Here is an 18,205-nt window from a genome sequence, read left to right on the forward strand (position 1 = left end):
TGCGTATTTTCTGATCCAACAACTTCACCTCTAGGAACATATTATCAGAAAATATTTGTGTATGGTGACCTAAGCTCTTCACGCCAGGATAACTTATGCGAACAAAAATTCAATTCGACTCCCCCAAAACTAGCCTCCTTTGGGGTGCCTGAGTGGCTCAGTGGGTTAAAGCCTCTGCCTTTGGCTGGGGTCATGGTCTCAGGGTCCTGGGATGGAGTCCCCCACGGGGCTCTCTGCTCGGCGGGGAGCCTGCTTCCCTTCCTTTCTCTCTGCCTGCCTCTCTGTCTACTTGTGATCTCTGTCTGTCAAATAAATAAAGAAAGAAAACCAGCCTCCTTTTAACCAGAAACCTTACTGATCCCATAAAGAGTCGATTCACACATATTTTGTGTTATATGTATTATATACACTGTATTCTTACAACAAAGTAAGCTGGGGAAAAGAAGTATTGTTAAAAAAAATCTTAAAATATATTTACAGTGCTGTACTATTAAAAAAAATCCGCATGTAAGTGGACCCACGGAGTTCAAACCCATGTTTTTCAGCAGCCATCTGTATTCTTTTTTTTTTTTTTTCTTCACATTTTGTTTTTTGCTGGAAACAATTCTGTTCGGATGCTCCAGGGCGTCTTTCTCGGATGGAGTCATCGAGCAAGACGGAAACCACCACAAGGTCGAAGAGCCGGCGGAGGGGTGGGGTCAGGAGCTGCGGGGCCGCACTTGCTGAGACCCGGAGCAGGGAGTGGAAGGGTAGGGGCGGTGGGCGGGACCGTCCCGGCTTCCGCCTGGGCTGACTGGCAGGGAAGGGCCCGCCCCCAGAGGGCTGGGCGGTGTCCCCATTGGCTCGCCCAGGGAAATAATACCCGGTGGAACTTACACGGTTCTGAGCTGCGCAGGGGTGCGGAAGAAGTTTCAGGGATGAGTGAGTCTGCCTTCGCGGGGGTGGGGGTGGGGATGGGGGGTGGCAGCCCTCCCTGTCCCCAACCCGGGCTGGGCCAGAGGGGTCGCTTCTATTCCTCACTCCCTCCACCTACTACTAACTAGCTGACTCATACATTAATTCTCTCTCTCTCTCTCTCTCCCCCTCCCATCCCCTTCCCTTTCCGGACCCCAAGAACGGGCGGCGTGCGCTGTCGTGGGAGGAGGTGAGTTGCCCGGATCCTCTGGGTCCCCAGGGAGGGGACTTGGGAGATGTGGCGCTGCACCGGCTGGGAGGGGCCGCCCCTCGGCTCCCGGGACCGCCCGGGTGAATCTCGGGGGCGGAGAGCCCGCTCGCAGTACCCGCCGTTAAAGGGACACCTGATCCGGGACCTGGCTGCTGCCCTGGTCCTTCTGTCCAGCGAGCATGCAGAGATTGCCTTTGACCGGGCCGGGGCGGGGGCGGGGGGTGACGGCTGGAAACCGCAATGCTGTGTTCTCACCCTCGCACATTTACACACACGCGCGCGCGCAAGAGGCCCAGTGAGGGGCAGTGACGTCCCCGGTGTCGCACAGCAAGTTAGAGACCCAAACGGGGCCTGCCTGGGGCTCGTGTGACACCTGCGCACCCACCTGGCTCCATGTCCCCCACTTTCGCTTTGCCTTCGGACCCCCTCCGAGCGGCCTCCCGGATGCTCAGCGCAGACAGGGCCCCGACAACTCCAGGGGGTTCCGGAGGGGCCCCTTTCCCCGGCCCACGCCCCGACCCAGCCCCTCTTCCCCGCAGTTCTGACAGTGGCGGCCGTACCCGCCGTGCTGGGCGCCGTGGGCTTCACTGGGGCCGGAATCGCCGCTTCCTCGCTAGCGGCCAAGATGATGTCCGCCGCCGCCGTCGCCAACGGGGGTGGTGTGGCCGCCGGCAGCCTGGTGGCGACGCTGCAGTCCGTGGGTTTGTTGGGGGACAGGTGGGGGGAGGGGCTGGAGAGGAGGGGCGGGGAGCATAGCCAGGAGGGGATTCAGCCCGGAGACTAAGCCTGAGGAGCCTGCCCTCTCCCTTCAGTGATGCGGTCCTCAGGGTTCCTGGTCCTTTGACTCTCCCTGACCTCTTTCTGGCACCTACTGCGCGGGGTTTCGTAGGAGTGGAGGGCTAAGGGAGCTCTGGGAGGGAGAAGAAGGGAAGGAGCCCAGGGTTCCTGGAGCCCTGCCCAGATCTGACACTTAGGGGGCTTAAGAGGGTCCCTTCCCCTCTAGGCCTCAGTGGCCTCCTGGGTAAGGTGAGGGGACGTGTCACTGTCCAGGTCTGTGGCTGACAGCCTTCTGCCTCTCACTTCCTCACTTCTCAGCCTCCTCCAGCATCCTCTGTCCAAAGTGGAGCCCTGGGGGTTTCAGAACCTAGAGCAGGGATCCAGGTTTTCCTGGGCCTCAGATCTGGAAGGGGGGGTGCGGTTCGGGGCCTCTGGCCACTGAATGTTCCTGTGCTCACCCTCTGTCTGTTCCTCAGGGGCAGCTGGACTCTCCACGTCATCCAACATCCTCCTGGGCTCTGTTGGGTCAGCTTTTGGAGCCTGGCTTGCAGGTCCAAAAAAGGAACCATCTTCCTCTCCCCCAGCAGAAGAAGAGAAAGAGGCTGAAGAGAAAGAGCCAAAAGAAAATGAATCCCAAGCTGAACTTCCCAAACCCCCCATTGAGTCAGAGAAGCAGGAGAAATAAAGATCATATGCAGACACACCTCCCTGACTTTGCTCCTTGCAGCTCTGGTGGAGGTGGTGGGGGGCAGGGGGAGGCTGGAGTTTTCTAAATCCCCAGTCCTCCCAACCTGCCTTGTGGTGGGGGCCGGGCTCGGGGGCAGGCTGGCTGAGCACAGAATCAGTTGCCAGGAGGCTTTGGTTGGTCCTAGTCTGATGAGGGAGGGGCTGTATACACCCAGGGCCTTTCCTGAGCCTTGCTGGGCCTCAGTTTATTCCCTCATTCAGCTATGGGGTCGACAAAGGTTCCTGTTGGGCACCCAGGGTAAAGAGTAGCTAGGGTACATATGGAACCACTGACCATTTTGCTCTTCCTGGTGCATGGACACTAGATGTCCTGAGATGAATCAGACGCTGTCCCTTCCCTGCCTGACCTCAAGTCTGGTGGGTGGGGAGGCCAACAAGCAAACCAGCAGGACAACATAGTATCATGAATGTCACAGTGAAGCTCTGGGCACTTTTGGTCAAGGAGACTGAGTCAGGGTTGGTCACTCCACTGTGTCTGGAAAAACCCTCCAGTTCCTACCCTGGTGATAAGTGCTCTCGGTGTCACTTGTCTCTGCTCATGTCCAAGTTGAGGGCTTATTTCCTGCCAGAGAGGTCTCATTCTCTGGAGTTGTTCTGTTTGTTGTTTGGTTTTGGTTTTTAAGGATGAGTTATCATCCTTAAAATTCTAAAACTTCTGCTTACACCCCAGCAGATAGCCTGGAGGTCTCTGGGAGCACCCTCTGCATTTTGTAGACCCCTATGGATGCAGAAAGAGCATCACCCCCAACCGGTTACAAGAAAAATCCAGACAACCCACAAAAAGTAATTTAAAAAATGAATATAAAATAAAAATAAATAACCTTTCATGAACCCGTAAGAGCTGAAAAGGAGGTTCTCCACTGAGAAAGATTGAGGCAGGTGGAAACCTGGAGAAAACTTCCCTTGCTGGGAGGAGATAGGGAGGCGAGCTACAGCTGCACCTTCCTTCTCCCTTAGGGAACAGAGGCCTCACACTGCTGGGGGAAGGGCAGTAAACCTTGAAGCATCCCAGAGCGCAGATGAAGATCACTGTAGATGGGGGAAAGAAAGGATAAACCTCTCCGCCTAAGGTTGGGGTGCTAAACCTTCCTGGGCCCAGGGAGAACCCACCCACCCCTGGGGGAGAGACAGGGCTATTGAGAAAACCCCATTCCCCAGCCTGGACCCATGCTGCCTGCCCAGACTGAGGCTGGATGGGACCACAGAGAACTCCACTGCTGCCCTCCCACCACCACCAGGCTAGGAATAAGCAATAGCCATCTACACTGTAGGGGGAGCAGGTATGCGGAGACCTTCCCCAAGATGCATTCACCAGACTGAAGCCTAAAGCTAAGGTTAGAGCACAGACAGAGAGACCAGTTTCCACCGGAAGCACAAGGTAAGGTTAGTTGGAAGCTGATGGATCACTGATGGGAACCATAGCAACCCCAAGTCCAACCCCTGCTCAGTTCCCAGTAAGATTGAGTTCCCAGGTACAGACCTGTTTCTTGACATAAATACTCTTCACTTCCTTGTCTCCATGGGGCTTGTGCAGCAGACCAATGGAGGCTTGCCTTGCCCATCCTCCTCCCTCCCCCGCCCCACCCCCAGCACTCACTCTCCAACACCTGCTGCCTTTAAGGCCAGCACCTGTGCCCCCCACCCCCACAGCCAACAGGACAGGCCGGAAGTGGAAGTGTTCAGGTGTCAGTCCCCATCCCCCAGAAGAGACCTTAGCCAGGATTTTAACCTTAGCCAGGATTTTAACTGTGTAAACACCCATCAGGTGGAATGACTCAGACATGCCCCAGATTCCCAGAGATCTCTGGAGGATCAGGCCTCAGTCGCTCACAGTGCCAACTCATTCCTGAATGGACCCTTTCTTGGCTGTGTCTCTCCCCACCTCATCTTTCATTTCCTCTGGTGCCCCCTGGGGTCACCTCCCAAACCAACACCTTCACTCAAGTCTTCATGTTGGAGCGTCAGTCCAAGACAACTTCCTGCCCTCTCCTCAGGCCCACTCAGGAGCCCACAGGGCTGAGCCCATGACAACTACAACAAGCGCCATATTGGATTGTTTCTGAAACTTGGCTGTGTCCAGGCCTTATCCTTCTAAGAGAAGAGGAAGGCTCAGACAAGAGGCTCTAAGGTCTGTCTTGCAGGAACACCCCCTGGTCCAGACCCCAGCCAGGTCCAGACCTGTGGTGGGCGTTCCAGCAGAAACCACAGCTCAGCTTTGAGGCTGGTTAAGGACTTTAGGGCAAATCCCTCAAACCAGTCCCTAGGTCTTTGCAATCCTCAGGAAAAAGTCTGGCACCATGTCTGTTTGGAAAATGTTCCTTCTCAATGTCCTTTTCCTCTCAAAAACTCTCCATTATGAAAGATTCTCGGGAGAGTCTGGATGAGGCCACCCAAAGGTCGCTGAACCCATTGAACCCTTCCATCTCCTGGTCCCCTACCCTGAACCTCTTCACCAGCTGGTTCATTATGAAAATCATTTTATCTCCCTGAATACAGGCTGGCTGTTCACAGAGGGAGCTCGGAGGGAGCTGGTGGGCAGGGAGCCAGGTCAAGGCTCCAAATCTGGAAACAACCCACAAAGCCGGCCATTCTCGCTCTGAGAGGAGGCGCCCTTCAACAGCAGCAGGAATGAGGAACTGAATTGATCTGAAGAATTCGGATCATTTCTTAACAGGTTCTTTCTTCTTTTTTAAAAGATTTTATTTATTTATTCGGGAAAGAGAGCGAGCAAGTGCATGGGTGGGGGGGGGGGGGCAGAGGGAAAGGCAGATTGGCCTTCGAGGACCTGAGCCAGAGGCAGACCCTTCACGGACTGAGCCCCCCAGGTGCCTCTTACTAGGTTCTCATAACAAGATCTATAAAACCGGGGCAGCAGCCATTGCCTTTCTTGGAATGCTGGGCAGATTCTATGGGATGAGGTAATGTCTTGACCATAGTAGGTGCAGTTTCAACGTTGCTTGCTTGGATCCCTCTGTTCTCACTCTGTGCGTATTCAGGGTGCCTCTGTGGCATCTCCGAAGTCGCTGTGGGGGTGCAGGAGGACGGTGGCAGACCTCCGTTTCTCCTCTCATGCCGCTTCCAGTGGCGAACAGGAGAAGAATGAGGCACAAACAAGTCAGCTGCCAGAGATTGGGAGCAGGGGACAACAGTCAAAAAGACCTGCTGCCCCGAGCAACTCCACAGTCTCACTTTTATTAGATAGAAACAATAGCTAACAGAGGAACTGATGAAGGTCAAACTTTAGTCCTATGTCTGGTGGACAAACGCGGAGGAGGGTAAAGTTTATAGTTAACCAAGCACATTCAAAGGACTCCTCTAACGATGGGCTCTTCTGCGAAGGGAAAGGAGCGACAACAGGAAAAGGGAAGCAGGTGGGATTTCGTTCTGCCCTGAGCTGACCAGGCGTTCCCAGCGGCCCAGCTTCACGGTCGTATATTGTCCTTCTCCCCAAAAACCTGTTGCCAGTCTATGTTTTTCTTAAGGCCACACCTAAATGTGCTTGGTAACTAGTAAAATCCTCCATAGTTTAAGTAACACATTGTTCCAAGGGGCAGCTGCACTCTCGCCCAGACAGGGTGCTAACAGAACTCATGGAACAGAGCATCCTTCCTGGGCCAGGCACAGCCCCTCCCGCCACACCCCCACCCCCCCCACCCCCCCCCCCCCCGCCTGAGGACCCCTTTCTGTACTCACTCTTTTCCACACTTTCAGACCAGGCTCCTCCTTTCAGCGAGCACCCCTCCCCCATGTGTCAGAATGCAAACATTTCTTTTTGGGGAGCAGGTACAATTCTTAAGAAGAAGAATCCTCCCCCTTTTGTTCTGGCTGTTGCCACTTGGCCACCGGTGCTCCGGATATCCATGAAGATCGAGGGTCTGCACCCTGGTATGGGAAGTCAGCATTTCTCATAGGAAGCCGCTGCACTTTGTCCCAGAGACCCAAAGCTTCCAAAAATAAAGTGCAGGCTGGAGGGGAGCCACAGGGATCTCCCTGGTTCTTTTTTAAAGATTTTTTTTTTTTTTTTTTTTTGACAGAGAGAGATCACAAGTAGGCAGAGAGAGAGAGAGAGAGGAGGAAGCAGGCTCCCTGCTGAGGCAGCGACTTAACCCACTGAGCCACCCAGGCGCCCAATCTGCCTGGTTCTTAAAGAGACATCCAACAGGCTTGTGCTGGGACACCCCATGCCGCCTTCCAGGAGCGGAGCCCTTGGGGGTCTGCCTCTTTCTCTCCTTCTCTCCAGAGGGGAGAGCGGCCTCTTTCTCTCCTTCTCCAAAGACAACTTAAGATTCAGCTTTCTTGGGACTGCTCAGTGGAACCATGGGTCCGTGTGACCTCTGGCTCCCAAAGTTGTGTTCTTGTCATCTTCTCTTTCCTTCTCTTTGCTCACGTGAGAGGGTGGTGGAGGGGTGGCTCTGCTCCTGGGGGCCCTGGGCTCCCACAGTCTTGTTCTTCCTTCCTGAGCAGGGGGCCTGATGTCGGACTTGATCCCAGAACCCTGGGATCATGACCTGAGCCAAAGGCAGATGGTTAACCATCTGAGGCACCCAGGGGCCCCGTTGTTCTGCTTTCCTTGATGGGCTGCTCACATCTGCAGGTTCAAGACGGGTCACTCCCCTGCCTGCAGCAGAGCTCCTGGGAAGGAGGCCAGGGGCTAGGGTGGGCCCACCTGCTCCCTGTCCCTGCGTGCCCAGAGAATGGCAACCTTCCTTCTGTTCATCTTTCACTGGCCAGAACCCCGTCCAGTAAGCGCACCTACCTGCAGGTTATACTGGAAACGCAGTCCTTCCGCTGGGAGCATCACCTAGCCAAAAATCAGGGCTCTGTTCATGGGAGCCATGAAGGAAGGAGTAGACATTGAGCTGCTCCTAGCAGCCTCTACCCTGTTGAGGAAGATGCCCATGTTGGAGGCCACGGCACGGTTGGAGTCATGGATCAAACCACGACTTGTGTCTCCTTTAAATCCCAGACGCCTTGATAAGGGGTTAAGGACAGGAAAGTCGAGGAACACTGAGAAAGGGTCTGTGCTGTGTGTCGTGCGCTCGCCTAGGTGACTTCCCACAGGTTCTTCCTACAGAAGGGAACAATGTGGTCAGGGTCATGAATTCTTTTTTTTTTTTTAAACATTCTGCAGGGTTTTTTTTTTTGTTTTTTTTTTTTTAGATTTTATGTATTTATTTGACAGAGAGAGATTACAAGTAGGCAGAGAGGCAGGCAGAGAGAGAAGGGGAAGCAGGCTTCCTGCGGAGCAGAGAGCCCGATGCGGGACTCGATCCCAGGACCCTGAGATCATGACCTGAGCCGAAGGCAGCAGCTTAACCCACTGAGCCACCCAGGCGCCCAGGGTCAGGGATTCTTAGTTGGTCCTTGTTGTTCCTGTACTTTCCATGATCCAGTCCCTGGTTGACTGTAACTTCTTATATCAATAGTAGCTAATGGCATTAGCCGTGATTACCTGGCATCACGAGATTTGTTTGTAGTTAATGTAAGACTTGTTATAGGAACTTGCAGTTATCTGACTAGATACTGATGTATTACTCCTTCTATTGTGGTCTGCCTTGTAAATGCTTGTAAGATGTGGAATAAAATCAGCACTGTTGGACATCCTCCTCCGTGTCCCTCCAGCCCCCGTCTCTTTGTCTCTTAATTTCTTTTCACCATCCTCCTACCCTCACGTTCCTGGTCGATTTGTCACGCCGGCCGCAACATGCCCGACCCGACAAAAAGCCGTCCTCGATCCCCATAGTAAGACTGTGTTTTCCAACGCTCTCCCTGGCAGGCAGCGTGTTAGCCACCATGCACCAGAACATGGGGAGCAGGGAGTGTGCTTGACTTCCCGGTGTGGGGAGCTCCTTAGGACAACCAGGGGCCCCTGGAATCCCACAGAGGCAGGGCCCGGAGTTAGGAGACCAACTGAAACCAGGAATTTCAGGAATCCTGGCGTCTCGCAGGAGTATTTTCATTCAGTTCCCTCCAAAGGCCCTGCAGGCTGGTTAAGGGAGAAGAGGTATCAAGTCTCCTATTCATTTTCTAGTCCAGCAGAGCAAATGACCCCAAAGCCAGCAGCGTCAAAGAACACCCATTTGTTATGTTACAGTGTAGGGCCAACGTCCAGGCAGGCTTCCCTGAGTTGTTTGCTCAGGGTTTTACAAGGCCAAAATCAAGTGTTCAGCCAGATGGGGCTCTCCTTTGGGGCCAGGGGGAAGAAATAAATCCCCCTTCTGCTTCAAATCTCTGGTTCCTCCTCTGTGATGAGCGGAGAACATTCTCTGCTTCTGAAGGGCTCCTACGATGAATGTAGACTCACCTGCAGAGTCTCCCTTTGTGTATAACTAAACATAATTACGGAAGTGGCATCTCACCACAGGACCCCCCACACAGGACAGTGTATGAGGGTCAGGGTCACTGGGCACCAGGTTTAGAAATCTACCTACTCCAGAGGCCAAACCTGGTAGCAAAAGGGGAAGGTGCAGGTCAGCATTAGCAACAGGCTCCCTGGGAACTTGAGTGGGACGAAGGAGGTCAGAGCACAGTGTCCAGAACAAGGGGTGGTCTTGCGAATGGTCTGCTGGGCCTCGGCAGGGAGGGAGGCTGGCCTGGCCAACCTTCCAGATCCAAGGCAGACCCATGTGCCCGGGTGGAGGCCTGGACCTCCAGTGAAAGCAGGGACATTTACCTTTAGCCGCAAGGAGGGTCTTCAGAAGTCTTAAAGAAGGCTTTGAAGTTGGAGGCATTATTTTGGGAACCTGTGATTCTAGGGGGAGAGGATTCACAGCCTTTATCAGATTTTCTGAGGCATCAAGGAAAGAAAAGAAAGAAAAAGAACCAAGTATTGAATTAATACCCTAAGGGAGTATTCTTTGGCTAAGTAGCAAGCAAGCTTCAGTGGCCCCACGAGGCACCACTGGAAGACATGGCCGAGTCGCTTAACTTCCTTCAAGGTCCAGAGCACTACACTCCTAAGTTTGGTTCTTGCTGGAAACCAAGATCTTGTCAGCCTGCTCACAGCACCCGAGACAGAGCGTGCAGGGGTATAGGTCTGCGATCAGGTCAGTGTCACATTGGAAACACTTGTCTCTCATGACCCTCAGGATAGAACCTAAATTTCTCTTCCCCGACACGCTTGCTGTGGTCTGAATGTTTGTGTATCCCAAAATTCAGGTTGCAGTCCTACCCCACAAAGATGGTGGTATCAGGAGGTGGTACCTTTGGGAGGTGCTGAGATCCTGAGGATGGAGACTTCCTGGGTGGGATTAGTATCTTTACGAAGGAGGCCAAAGGGAGCTCGTGCCCTTCCGTGATGTGAGGGCACAGCAAGAAGGGGGCCATCTAGGGACACCTTCTCACCAGCTTCTCATCAGCAACCTAGGGTTACCAGCGCCTTGCTCTCTGACTTTTCACCTTCTAGAACTGTGAGAAATACATTTCTGTTATTTATAAACGACCCAGTTTATGGGATTTTTGTTAGAGCAGACTAAGACTTTCTGTGTCTTCTGCTGGGCCTGGGATCCCTGGGCTGGCCTCTGGCATGGCACTTCCCAGAGCACATTGTCGATGGCTGTCTACCGGTCAGTCAATCCTCCCCGACTCCCCACAGGAAGTCCAAGTTTGTAGCCCCCAGCCAGTGCCCGACCCACAGTGTGTGCTCAGAGAGTTGTGGAAAAGAGGAACAGATCAGCACGTCAGCCAATTTTCTGATGCTCCGAGTTGGAAGTCATCCTAGCAAAGAGAAGTTTCTAGAAGATCTTGTTCTGGGAGAAGGACATTTAAGGGTGAGTCACAGCCCTGAAGTTAGAAAGGTCAGAGCCTCCAGCAAACTCCATCTCCCTTCTTGCTGCTGAGGAGAAAGGCAAAGGCTGGACGGTGGCCTTTGACTTGAGTCTGGAGCAATGACTCATATGGGCCTGGGCCTTCAGAGCCGGGCCGCTTAGGACAGAGCCATTAGACCTGCAGCTGGGAGGTGGTGGCTCCGAAGGGGATGTCCTTCCCCGCTGGTCCCCCGCCTCCCCCAACCCCGTTCCAGACTGCCCAGGAACTGAGCCAAACACCCACCCATGGCTGAGACCTTTGAGGTCATTTAGACCAACTCTCCATGCCCAGAGGGACAAATGAGGGCCAGAGAGGAGGTGGCCTGCCCCGAGTCACACAGAGTCACAAGCAGGATGGGGGCAGCCACTCGCCCCCACGTTTTGGCACATCCCAGCCGAGCGCACCCTGCACTCCAACACCACGTTGCTCCGGACCACAGGACTGGGAAAGAGGTGTGACCCACCCTCCCCCGCCCCCAACTTCGAGCAAGGAGGAGGGAATTCAGGATGGGCTGCAACTACAATTTTTATTGCTTATTTTCCTCAGGGCACACTCTCAGCCAGGGACTGGTCCCTCCCTGCATGGGGGGGTGGGGTGTGGGGAGGGGTGGGGGAGGGCCGTTCTCTTCTTTGCAGGCAGAGAGCAGGGAAACTCTTAGAAGCTCAGGAACGTGAGCACAGAGCCCAGGGAGCCCAGGATGATCTTGGTTGACAGCGAGAGTCCTGCTGCTCCTGGGGGAGAAGGAGAGGGTGGGCAGAGTGGTAAGGAGCAGACCTGGGGCAGCTCCGTGGGACAAAACCGAGAGGTCAAAGACTCCAGGGCCCCAGTCAGCACCCTCCCGTTTCCCAAAGCCCTCCAGATCTCTGCTATGGGAGGCAACTGCCCGTAGCCCGCTGGCCAGCACCGCCATGGAGAAGCCCGGAGCTGGGAGCTGTCCCCCTCCAGGGAAGAAGGCTGAGCCCAGGCAGGGCGGAGATCCGCGAGGCACCCAGCAACCGCAGCCTGAAGCCAGCATGCCCCATGCCCGGGGCCTCCCTCCTGCACCTCCGGGGAGAACCTGGAGGGTGACGCTTAGGAGCAGACAAGGAGGGTGGGGGAGGCTAAGATCCGGGCCGGGTACCGAGGCGCTGGTCCTCCTCGCCCCTCACAGCAAGTCCCCAGGGACACTTACCCACCGACTGCAGTGTCGCCACCAGGCTGCCAGCGGCGATGCCACCCCCGTTGGCGATGGCAGCAGAGGACATCATCTTGGCTGCTAGCGAGGAGGCAGTGATTCCGGCCCCAGTGAAGCCCACGGCGCCCAGCACGGTGGGCACAGACGCCACGGTCACGACTGTCGGGTTGGGTTGGGTTGGGTTGGGTTGGATTGGGTTAAGGAGTGGGCTCAAGGGAAGGGACCTGCACACACTCAATCAGGCTCAGGGGGCTTTGGGAGGCGCAGGCAAGGGGGTGAACTCTGAGCTCTGGAGAGACTATGGGCATGGCCCATTTTTCAGAAAGGAAACAGGAGCTCAGAAAAGTCAGACACCCCCAATGTCACAGGGTAAATGCCTGCAAAGAGGAGATGGGGCCCCTGCTGGGATCGCCTCCACTGTGGAGTTTCCATGACACCAGCTGGTCCAAGCTCCTTGTTTCTTGTTTCCAGTTCCTGGCTTCCTCCCCATTTCCACCAGTCCACTTCCTCCCCACCATCCGCGAAAGTCCAGGACAGACCTGGGCCTGGACAAGATGGTTGATTCCCAAGACCCAGACTCGGGGGAACAGATAAGGACTTGAACCCCTTCCCTACAAAGACTCACCTCCTCCTATCACAGCTGCCACAGTCTTGACTAGAAACCAAAAGAATGTTCTGTAAGTTCTTGGCTCCCTGAGCCTCCCCTTGGCTCCCTGAGCCTACAGCCCACCCACAGGGAGGGCATTGTCCATGTTGGGAGATGGGAAGGAATGACCTCATCTGACACCTGCCTACTGCATTCAGACAGGGGGATTTCTGGGAAAGGGGGCCCCTCTTCTGAGCTTGGCATGGATTGCTGGGGAGTCAGATTCCAGACTCAAATGACTTGTCCCAGATGGATTTGCATGCTTTGACCTCAAATTATCTGGAGACAGAGTTTGAGGTCCTCATTCCAGAAAACCCAATGATCACATAGAGTCTGCTTTGTTTTCTCAATCTGTCTGCAGATTGGTTGGTGGAGCCTGTTTGCGGGGAGAGCAAAAACGATCTTTCTCTTTCTCTCTGCCGTCCAAGCCTGATTTGTTTAAAACAAACAAAACAAAACAAAGACAAACACACCCCTACAGAAGGCTGCCCTGCATCCCTTCTCGGGTGGACAAGGGATACTTGGCAGAGTGGTTTAGGGCTTGGTGGTGTTGGTCGAGGCGAAGGAACCGGATGCCTTGCTCTCTGAACAAAGATGTTAGTTCAGGGTCAGTGTTTTTTTAGGGGGAGATTATATAACTTTCTCCTGTTGCCCCACAGATCTTTCCAGACAGCAATAAATCCTCACGGAAAAAGATGAGCTTCATTTTGCGCTGCCCAGCAAGTCAGGGCAAGCACTGCTGAGCACTTGAACTCTACTTGAGATGAGTCAAGGCTGGACCTGTTGCCCACTTGTCTGAGAAGCCCCCAAAGGCAGCCAATCTGAACTCAGCATTGCCCCCCTGTGACCACAGCTTCTCAGAGCACTAAGACCCTTTCGGCTTGCACCGGCCTGTCTCTCCAACATGTGGGTCCCTAGGGGGCGGGCAGAGGTCCTGGTCAGCTGCCCCCAAAGGGGTCAGGCCTGCAAAAGTGTGCAGGAATGAATTCAGCCAGCTCCCCAGGAAGAGAGCTTTCCGGGGATAGGAAGGGAAGTTAAAAGGTGAGAGTCAAACCCTTGCAACTGGACATTATGGTTTGGCTGGAAGGGTGATGCCGGGCTGGCCGGCAGCTTGGCCTATCTGGGTCTCGATGTGCACAGAAGGCCCATGGGAAAGAGGTGCTGTTCCCCTGCTAACCTGCTGCGGGGCACCCCCAACGGTGATCCGTGGGAGGGTGGCCTGGTCTCTCGAGGCTATTCAGAACCTACTCTGTCCTGAAGCCTCCTCCCTACACCAGATTCTCTGCCTTTTGGTTCTACTTCCTGTCCTAGGTTTGGTAGTAACCCCACCTCCCTGCCCAAAGGCCCAGGGCCAAAAACAATTCCCTCATTTGTAGATAGGGGACAAAGGTTACCTCCTGGGGTTGCTATGGCAATGAAAACAATTGATAAATGTTAAGTGTTTGGCAGAGTGACTAGGACGGCAGAGCATTAAATAAAATCTATCTGTCCTTACTATTTTAAGGATTGCTTATCATAAGCTTAGGAGTCCTTTGTGTTACTGGTAAACAGGAAGGACTGCTGGCTGGAGACTTGTCACCACCGGTCTAAGTATTGGGTGGGGGCCCGAGAAGCAGAACTCTGTCACCCTGGGCCAGTTACCTCCGGCTCTGGAAAGAGTCAATGCTGCCATGCTGGAGGCTTTCAGTGTCCCCAGCAGGGATCCCACGGAAGCTGTAGCCTGGCTCAGGGCAACTGTGGATGACAGGGTGAGTCCAGAGAAAGAACAGAGGATGAGTGCGCGGGGTCAGAGGTCAGCAGTGGTCAGAGGCCCCGCCCTCCCCTTCCATACTCTGCTGCTGTTGGTGCTGGGGAAGGAAGAAGGACCCCGGGGTGGACACCAGGAGAGCAAAAGCGAAGTGGCATGTTTGCAACAATTGGAAGCCAGTATTAGACACTCACCTAGTGACCCTGACAATCTCAGGGTGGAAAAAGCAATACAATGAGTTCAACAGCACACTATTCTATACAGACATTAAAACACATGCAAACAAAAAGCCAACACCCATTTTGCAAAAATACATATGAAAAACAGATACACATTAAGCATATTGGAAAGGCTGACTCTGAGGAAGGGAAGTATTGCAGGGGTAGTTGGGAGGCGTGTGGTTAAAAAGAAAACCACAGGTCCCACAATGGTGTCCCTTCAGTTAAGGCCCCAAGTGTAAACTGAGACTTAATACCTAACCTGACTGCACTTTCAGTCCCCCAGGAATATATCCCTTAACCAGTCAATGTGGGACTTCCCAGGGAGCACTAGGAAATTTCCTGATGGGCCCCCTCCGTTCCCCTTAGGAGGGTGACCTTGCCTACAACAATGGTTTCTCTCCTAATAATTTCTTGTTTTCTGCTCTCTCTACCTTTTAAAAACTTGGATCCTCTGTAGCCCTCGGGAGCTCCCCTCTCCTTGCTCATTGGGAAGCTGGCCAATGCATGAGTTGACTACCAATAAAGTCAATTAGATCTTTAAAATGTCCTTGGTTGGATTCTTCTAATACAACGGAGGAAAAGGGGGAAGATAAACAGCAAGAACAAACAGCTAAGACTGGAGAGGGAGCTCACACAAACTAATGAAGAAAACGGGCCCGGAATGAAGAATTTTGTTAACATCAGGACATGTCAGTGAGAACCAAGGAGGTGAAGCTAGAAATAGACTCCGCCCCTCCCCATCGCCCTCCTCGCCCCCCCCCCCACCAGCCCCTCTAGGAGGGCTCACCCCCGGAAACCACCTCTGTGGCTTTGGCCATGCTCGTGTCATTACTCTGGATCCCATTAGCTTAGAGACCAGGGAAGAGGACAAGGTGGCCACCTGGATGAATTGCATGGCACAGAAATTGCCATGCGTGTGTCAGGCTGAAAGGAGCCCAACACCTCCATTTTGTCTCACTTTTCCTTTCTAATTGATTTGGTTCGTCTTACAGCTTATCTTTAACTCGGGCAGAAGCCTGGGTGGGCAAAGCATCCCGCAGTGGAAACCAAACTACCCCCAACTCCCCAGCAATAAAGGCCCTACGACTGGGGCTCCTGGGTGGCTCAGTGGGTTAAGCCTCTGCCTTCAGCTCAGGTGCTCAGCAGGGAGCCTGCATCCCCCGCTCTCTCTCTGCCTGCCTCTCTGCCTACTTGTGATCTCTCTCTCTGTCAAATAAATAAAAATCTAAAACAAACGAACAAACAAAACCCCCGCGACTGACCCCGAGGCCATGACCTTCACTGCCTGTCTGCAGTACTCAATGACTGTCCCACAGTTTCCTTATATAAACCTGGCCATGTTTTCAGCACTTTGGAGACAGCTTTGGGGACACTAGCCCACTGTCTTCCCCATGTTGGCCTCAACTGAAATAAATCCCTTTCTTGTCCCACCCCTGCACGTGTGCGCACACTCTCTCTTTCTCTCTCTCTGCCTTTGGATTTTGTCAGCAGTTAGCCCCGTGCCCTGACTCCTGGTTACAGGACAGCAGCCCATCGAGCAAGTAGAGAGATGCTTGGAGAAGCTGTGCAAAAATGAAGGCTTTCCTAAGCAGCAAAATAGAAGGTGAGGAGTCATCAGTAAAAGGAAAGAAAGGATTGTTTCAGGCCCGGACATCAAGGGGAAACAGGGTTTGTATCAGGCCGATGGCAAATGACCTCACTAGTGCTGAGCAGGACAGATCGGGTGGACTGTCCAAAGGTCACCTTCCTGGGACAGGTTGACGTTGTTCTGAAGTCTTGGTGTGCTGCGGTTGGGAGCCAATGACTCCAATGTGGGCTTCCTTCTTTTTGAGCAGGATGGAGCTTTGGTGCAGGGAGGGGACCCCAGGAAGGAAGGGGATCATGCCCACAACTTTGAAAAACTCTGTCCAGTATGGACAGAGAGACCTCTCTGAACTTGCCAGGGCTGGATGTCCGCAAAGGGTCCTGGAAACGGTGAAGGAAGGGTGGGGAGTGGACTTGATTTCTCCAAGCTGGCTGCTTCCTTCCTCCCAAAAAGCCCAGCGCCAACTTCCTAGCTATTTCTGGGAATCTCTTAAATTTCCACAGAGTATTTTATTTATTTATTTGAGAGAGAGGGAGCAAGAGAGCAAGAGTGAGAGGGAGGGAGAGAGGCAGAGAGAGAGCTCGAGGAGGGGCTGGTGGTCAGAGGGAGAAGCAGGCTCCCTGTTAAGCAGGGAAGCCTGACGCAGCACTGCGTCCTGGAAATCCCACAGAGCGGTTTAAAAGGCACCAGAGTTAGGAAATAAGAACCAGTTACGTTTTAAGGTATAAACTGTCGTCCAGTTGCTCTGGGTTCCTGTTCTCATGCCATCCCCTTGATGAGGGAAACAAAAGCAAGAGAAATGTAACTTCAATCTCCTTAGCTTGGAGCTCACTGACAGATACCTGAAATGTGTACAACATGACAATCCTCAAGAAATGTGTGTACTTTAAAAAAAAAAAAAGATTTTATCTATTTATTTGACAGAGATCACAAGCAGGCAGAGAGACAGAGAGAGAGAGAGGGAGGAGGAAGCAGACTCCCTCTGAGCAGAGAGCCCGATGCCGAGGATCAGTCCCAGCACCCTGAGATCATGACCTGAGCCCAAGGCAGAGGCTTTAACTCACTGAGCCACCCAGGCACCCTGAAATTTGTGTACGTCTTATTAAGGACTAATAGTAACCCGATCTTTTTTTTTTTTTTTTTTTTAAAGATTTTATTTATTTATTTGACAGACAGAGATTGTAAGTAGGCAGAGAGGCAGGCAGAGAGAGAGGAGAAGCAGGCTCCCTGCTGAGCAGAGAGCCCGATGCGGGACTCGCTCCCAGGACCCTGAGATCATGACCTGAGCCGAAGGCAGCGGCTTAACCACTGAGCCACCCAGGCGCCCAATAGTAACCCGATCTTAACAGCAGTTGGCCCCTCAAAATTCTGAAAGCCTTGCTTCTAAATTCCTTAGAGACACTATCCTTAATCCTCACTAATTACAATATATATAATAACCAGTCGCTCCTCACAATCCCAGTGCAGCTCATTCTGCTTATGGGTCCTGTCCCTGTGCTGTAAGAAAAATACCTTTTAGCACCATCAAATGTTTCAAGAATTCTTTCTTGACTGTTGGGCTCAGTGATCCCGCACTATCCCCACTTAAGATAGTGAGAACAAAGAGATGACTACCCCCATTTTAAAGATTTTATTTATTTATCTGACAGAGAGAGAAATCACTAGTAGGCAGAGAGGCAGGCGGGGGTGGGGGGAAAGCAGGCTCCCCGCTGAGCAGAGAGCCCGATGTGGGGCTCAATCTCAGGACCCTGAGATCATGACCCAAGCCGAAGGCAGAGGCTTAACCCACTGAGCCACCCAGGCGCCCTGACTATCCCCATTTTATAGATGAGGAAACCCCTCTGGCACAGAGAGGGTAAGTGACACATCCCAAGTCCAGCTGCTTCTAAAGCCTGGGCTTGGAATGATTCCAGTTTGATCCTCCTGACATGTGTCTTCTCCCCTGGCCTCACCCGCTGCCACCCAGGCTTGAACAACGCTCATTGTCCCAGAGTCCCCAGGTCAAATGGCAGGGACTTACCCTTCCTCCCGACTGACCTGATGAGGAACAAAAGAGCTTTCTGGGAGTGGATTCCCGTGGCCTTCCCTTGCCTGCACTGAGCCTACCACCCACTAGAGCTGGAGGTCTCAGGAAGGAACCCCCTCTGCCCAACCCCCTGTCTTACCCAGAAGCAGATCCTCTGGTAACCGACCTGAGGTCTGAGCTTGGCTGTGTTTTCCAGATCAGACTCTCGGCTTTTATGGCAACTTCCTCTTTGACTCCCCCTTTGAGCACAACCAATGGGATAGGTTTTATTTTTACTGGGAATTCGAAACCGAAACTGGAAACTGAAACAA

General features: G+C 53.3%; 2 protein-coding genes and 2 long non-coding RNA genes across 10 annotated transcripts; 2 read left to right on the forward strand and 2 right to left on the reverse strand.

Moving 5' to 3' along the window:
• The first annotated feature begins 736 nt into the window (after positions 1-736).
• On the forward strand, positions 737-2,645 carry LOC309866064 (interferon alpha-inducible protein 27-like protein 2). The gene is made up of 4 exons (XM_082733316.1): positions 737-921; positions 1,115-1,144; positions 1,705-1,866; positions 2,419-2,645. Exons 1-4 carry the CDS (start codon positions 918-920, stop codon positions 2,625-2,627), a joined length of 405 nt encoding a protein of 134 aa, XP_082589442.1. The 5' UTR covers positions 737-917; the 3' UTR covers positions 2,628-2,645.
• Positions 2,646-5,367: 2,722 nt separating this feature from the next.
• LOC309866068 lies at positions 5,368-7,812 on the reverse strand. Its single transcript, XR_014312402.1, has 2 exons — positions 7,446-7,812; positions 5,368-5,764 (listed from the first exon to the last, which is right to left on the reverse strand). It is a non-coding gene; the product is annotated as an uncharacterized lncRNA (long non-coding RNA).
• Positions 7,813-11,002: 3,190 nt separating this feature from the next.
• LOC309866067 (interferon alpha-inducible protein 27-like protein 2) lies at positions 11,003-18,169 on the reverse strand. 7 transcript variants are annotated; one of them, XM_082733322.1, is made up of 5 exons: positions 18,034-18,169; positions 13,957-14,049; positions 12,295-12,324; positions 11,667-11,828; positions 11,003-11,226 (listed from the first exon to the last, which is right to left on the reverse strand). In XM_082733322.1, the coding sequence occupies exons 2-5, from the start codon at positions 13,985-13,987 to the stop codon at positions 11,150-11,152; spliced, it is 300 nt and encodes a 99-aa protein (XP_082589448.1). In that variant the 5' UTR covers positions 13,988-14,049; positions 18,034-18,169; the 3' UTR covers positions 11,003-11,149. The 7 variants fall into 7 exon arrangements, with proteins under 7 accessions (XP_082589448.1, XP_082589449.1, XP_082589450.1 ...); XM_082733323.1 differs by having other exon boundaries at positions 18,061-18,156; XM_082733324.1 differs by having other exon boundaries at positions 17,889-18,076.
• LOC309866070 lies at positions 14,056-17,360 on the forward strand. The gene is made up of 2 exons (XR_014312404.1): positions 14,056-16,983; positions 17,201-17,360. It is a non-coding gene; the product is annotated as an uncharacterized lncRNA (long non-coding RNA).
• Positions 18,170-18,205: the final 36 nt, after the last annotated feature.

The sequence above is a fragment of the Mustela nivalis genome (genome assembly GCF_964662115.1).
Source record: "Mustela nivalis genome assembly, chromosome: 6".
NCBI classification, from domain to species: Eukaryota; Metazoa; Chordata; class Mammalia; order Carnivora; family Mustelidae; genus Mustela; species Mustela nivalis.

Excerpts from the sequence above, each read along its gene's own strand:
- LOC309866064 (XM_082733316.1), top strand. Across the intron at positions 1,145-1,704 it reads GTGCGCTGTCGTGGGAGGAG|TTCTGACAGTGGCGGCCGTA; the intron begins GTGAGTTGCCCG and ends TCTTCCCCGCAG. Across the intron at positions 1,867-2,418 it reads GGCGACGCTGCAGTCCGTGG|GGGCAGCTGGACTCTCCACG; the intron begins GTTTGTTGGGGG and ends TCTGTTCCTCAG.
- LOC309866067 (XM_082733322.1), bottom strand. The coding sequence starts at position 13,987 with ATGGCAGCATTGACTCTTTCCAGAGCCGGAG. Across the intron at positions 12,325-13,956 it reads GACTCTTTCCAGAGCCGGAG|TCAAGACTGTGGCAGCTGTG; the intron begins GTAACTGGCCCA and ends TTTGGTTTCTAG. Across the intron at positions 11,227-11,666 it reads GGCGACACTGCAGTCGGTGG|GAGCAGCAGGACTCTCGCTG; the intron begins GTAAGTGTCCCT and ends CTTCTCCCCCAG.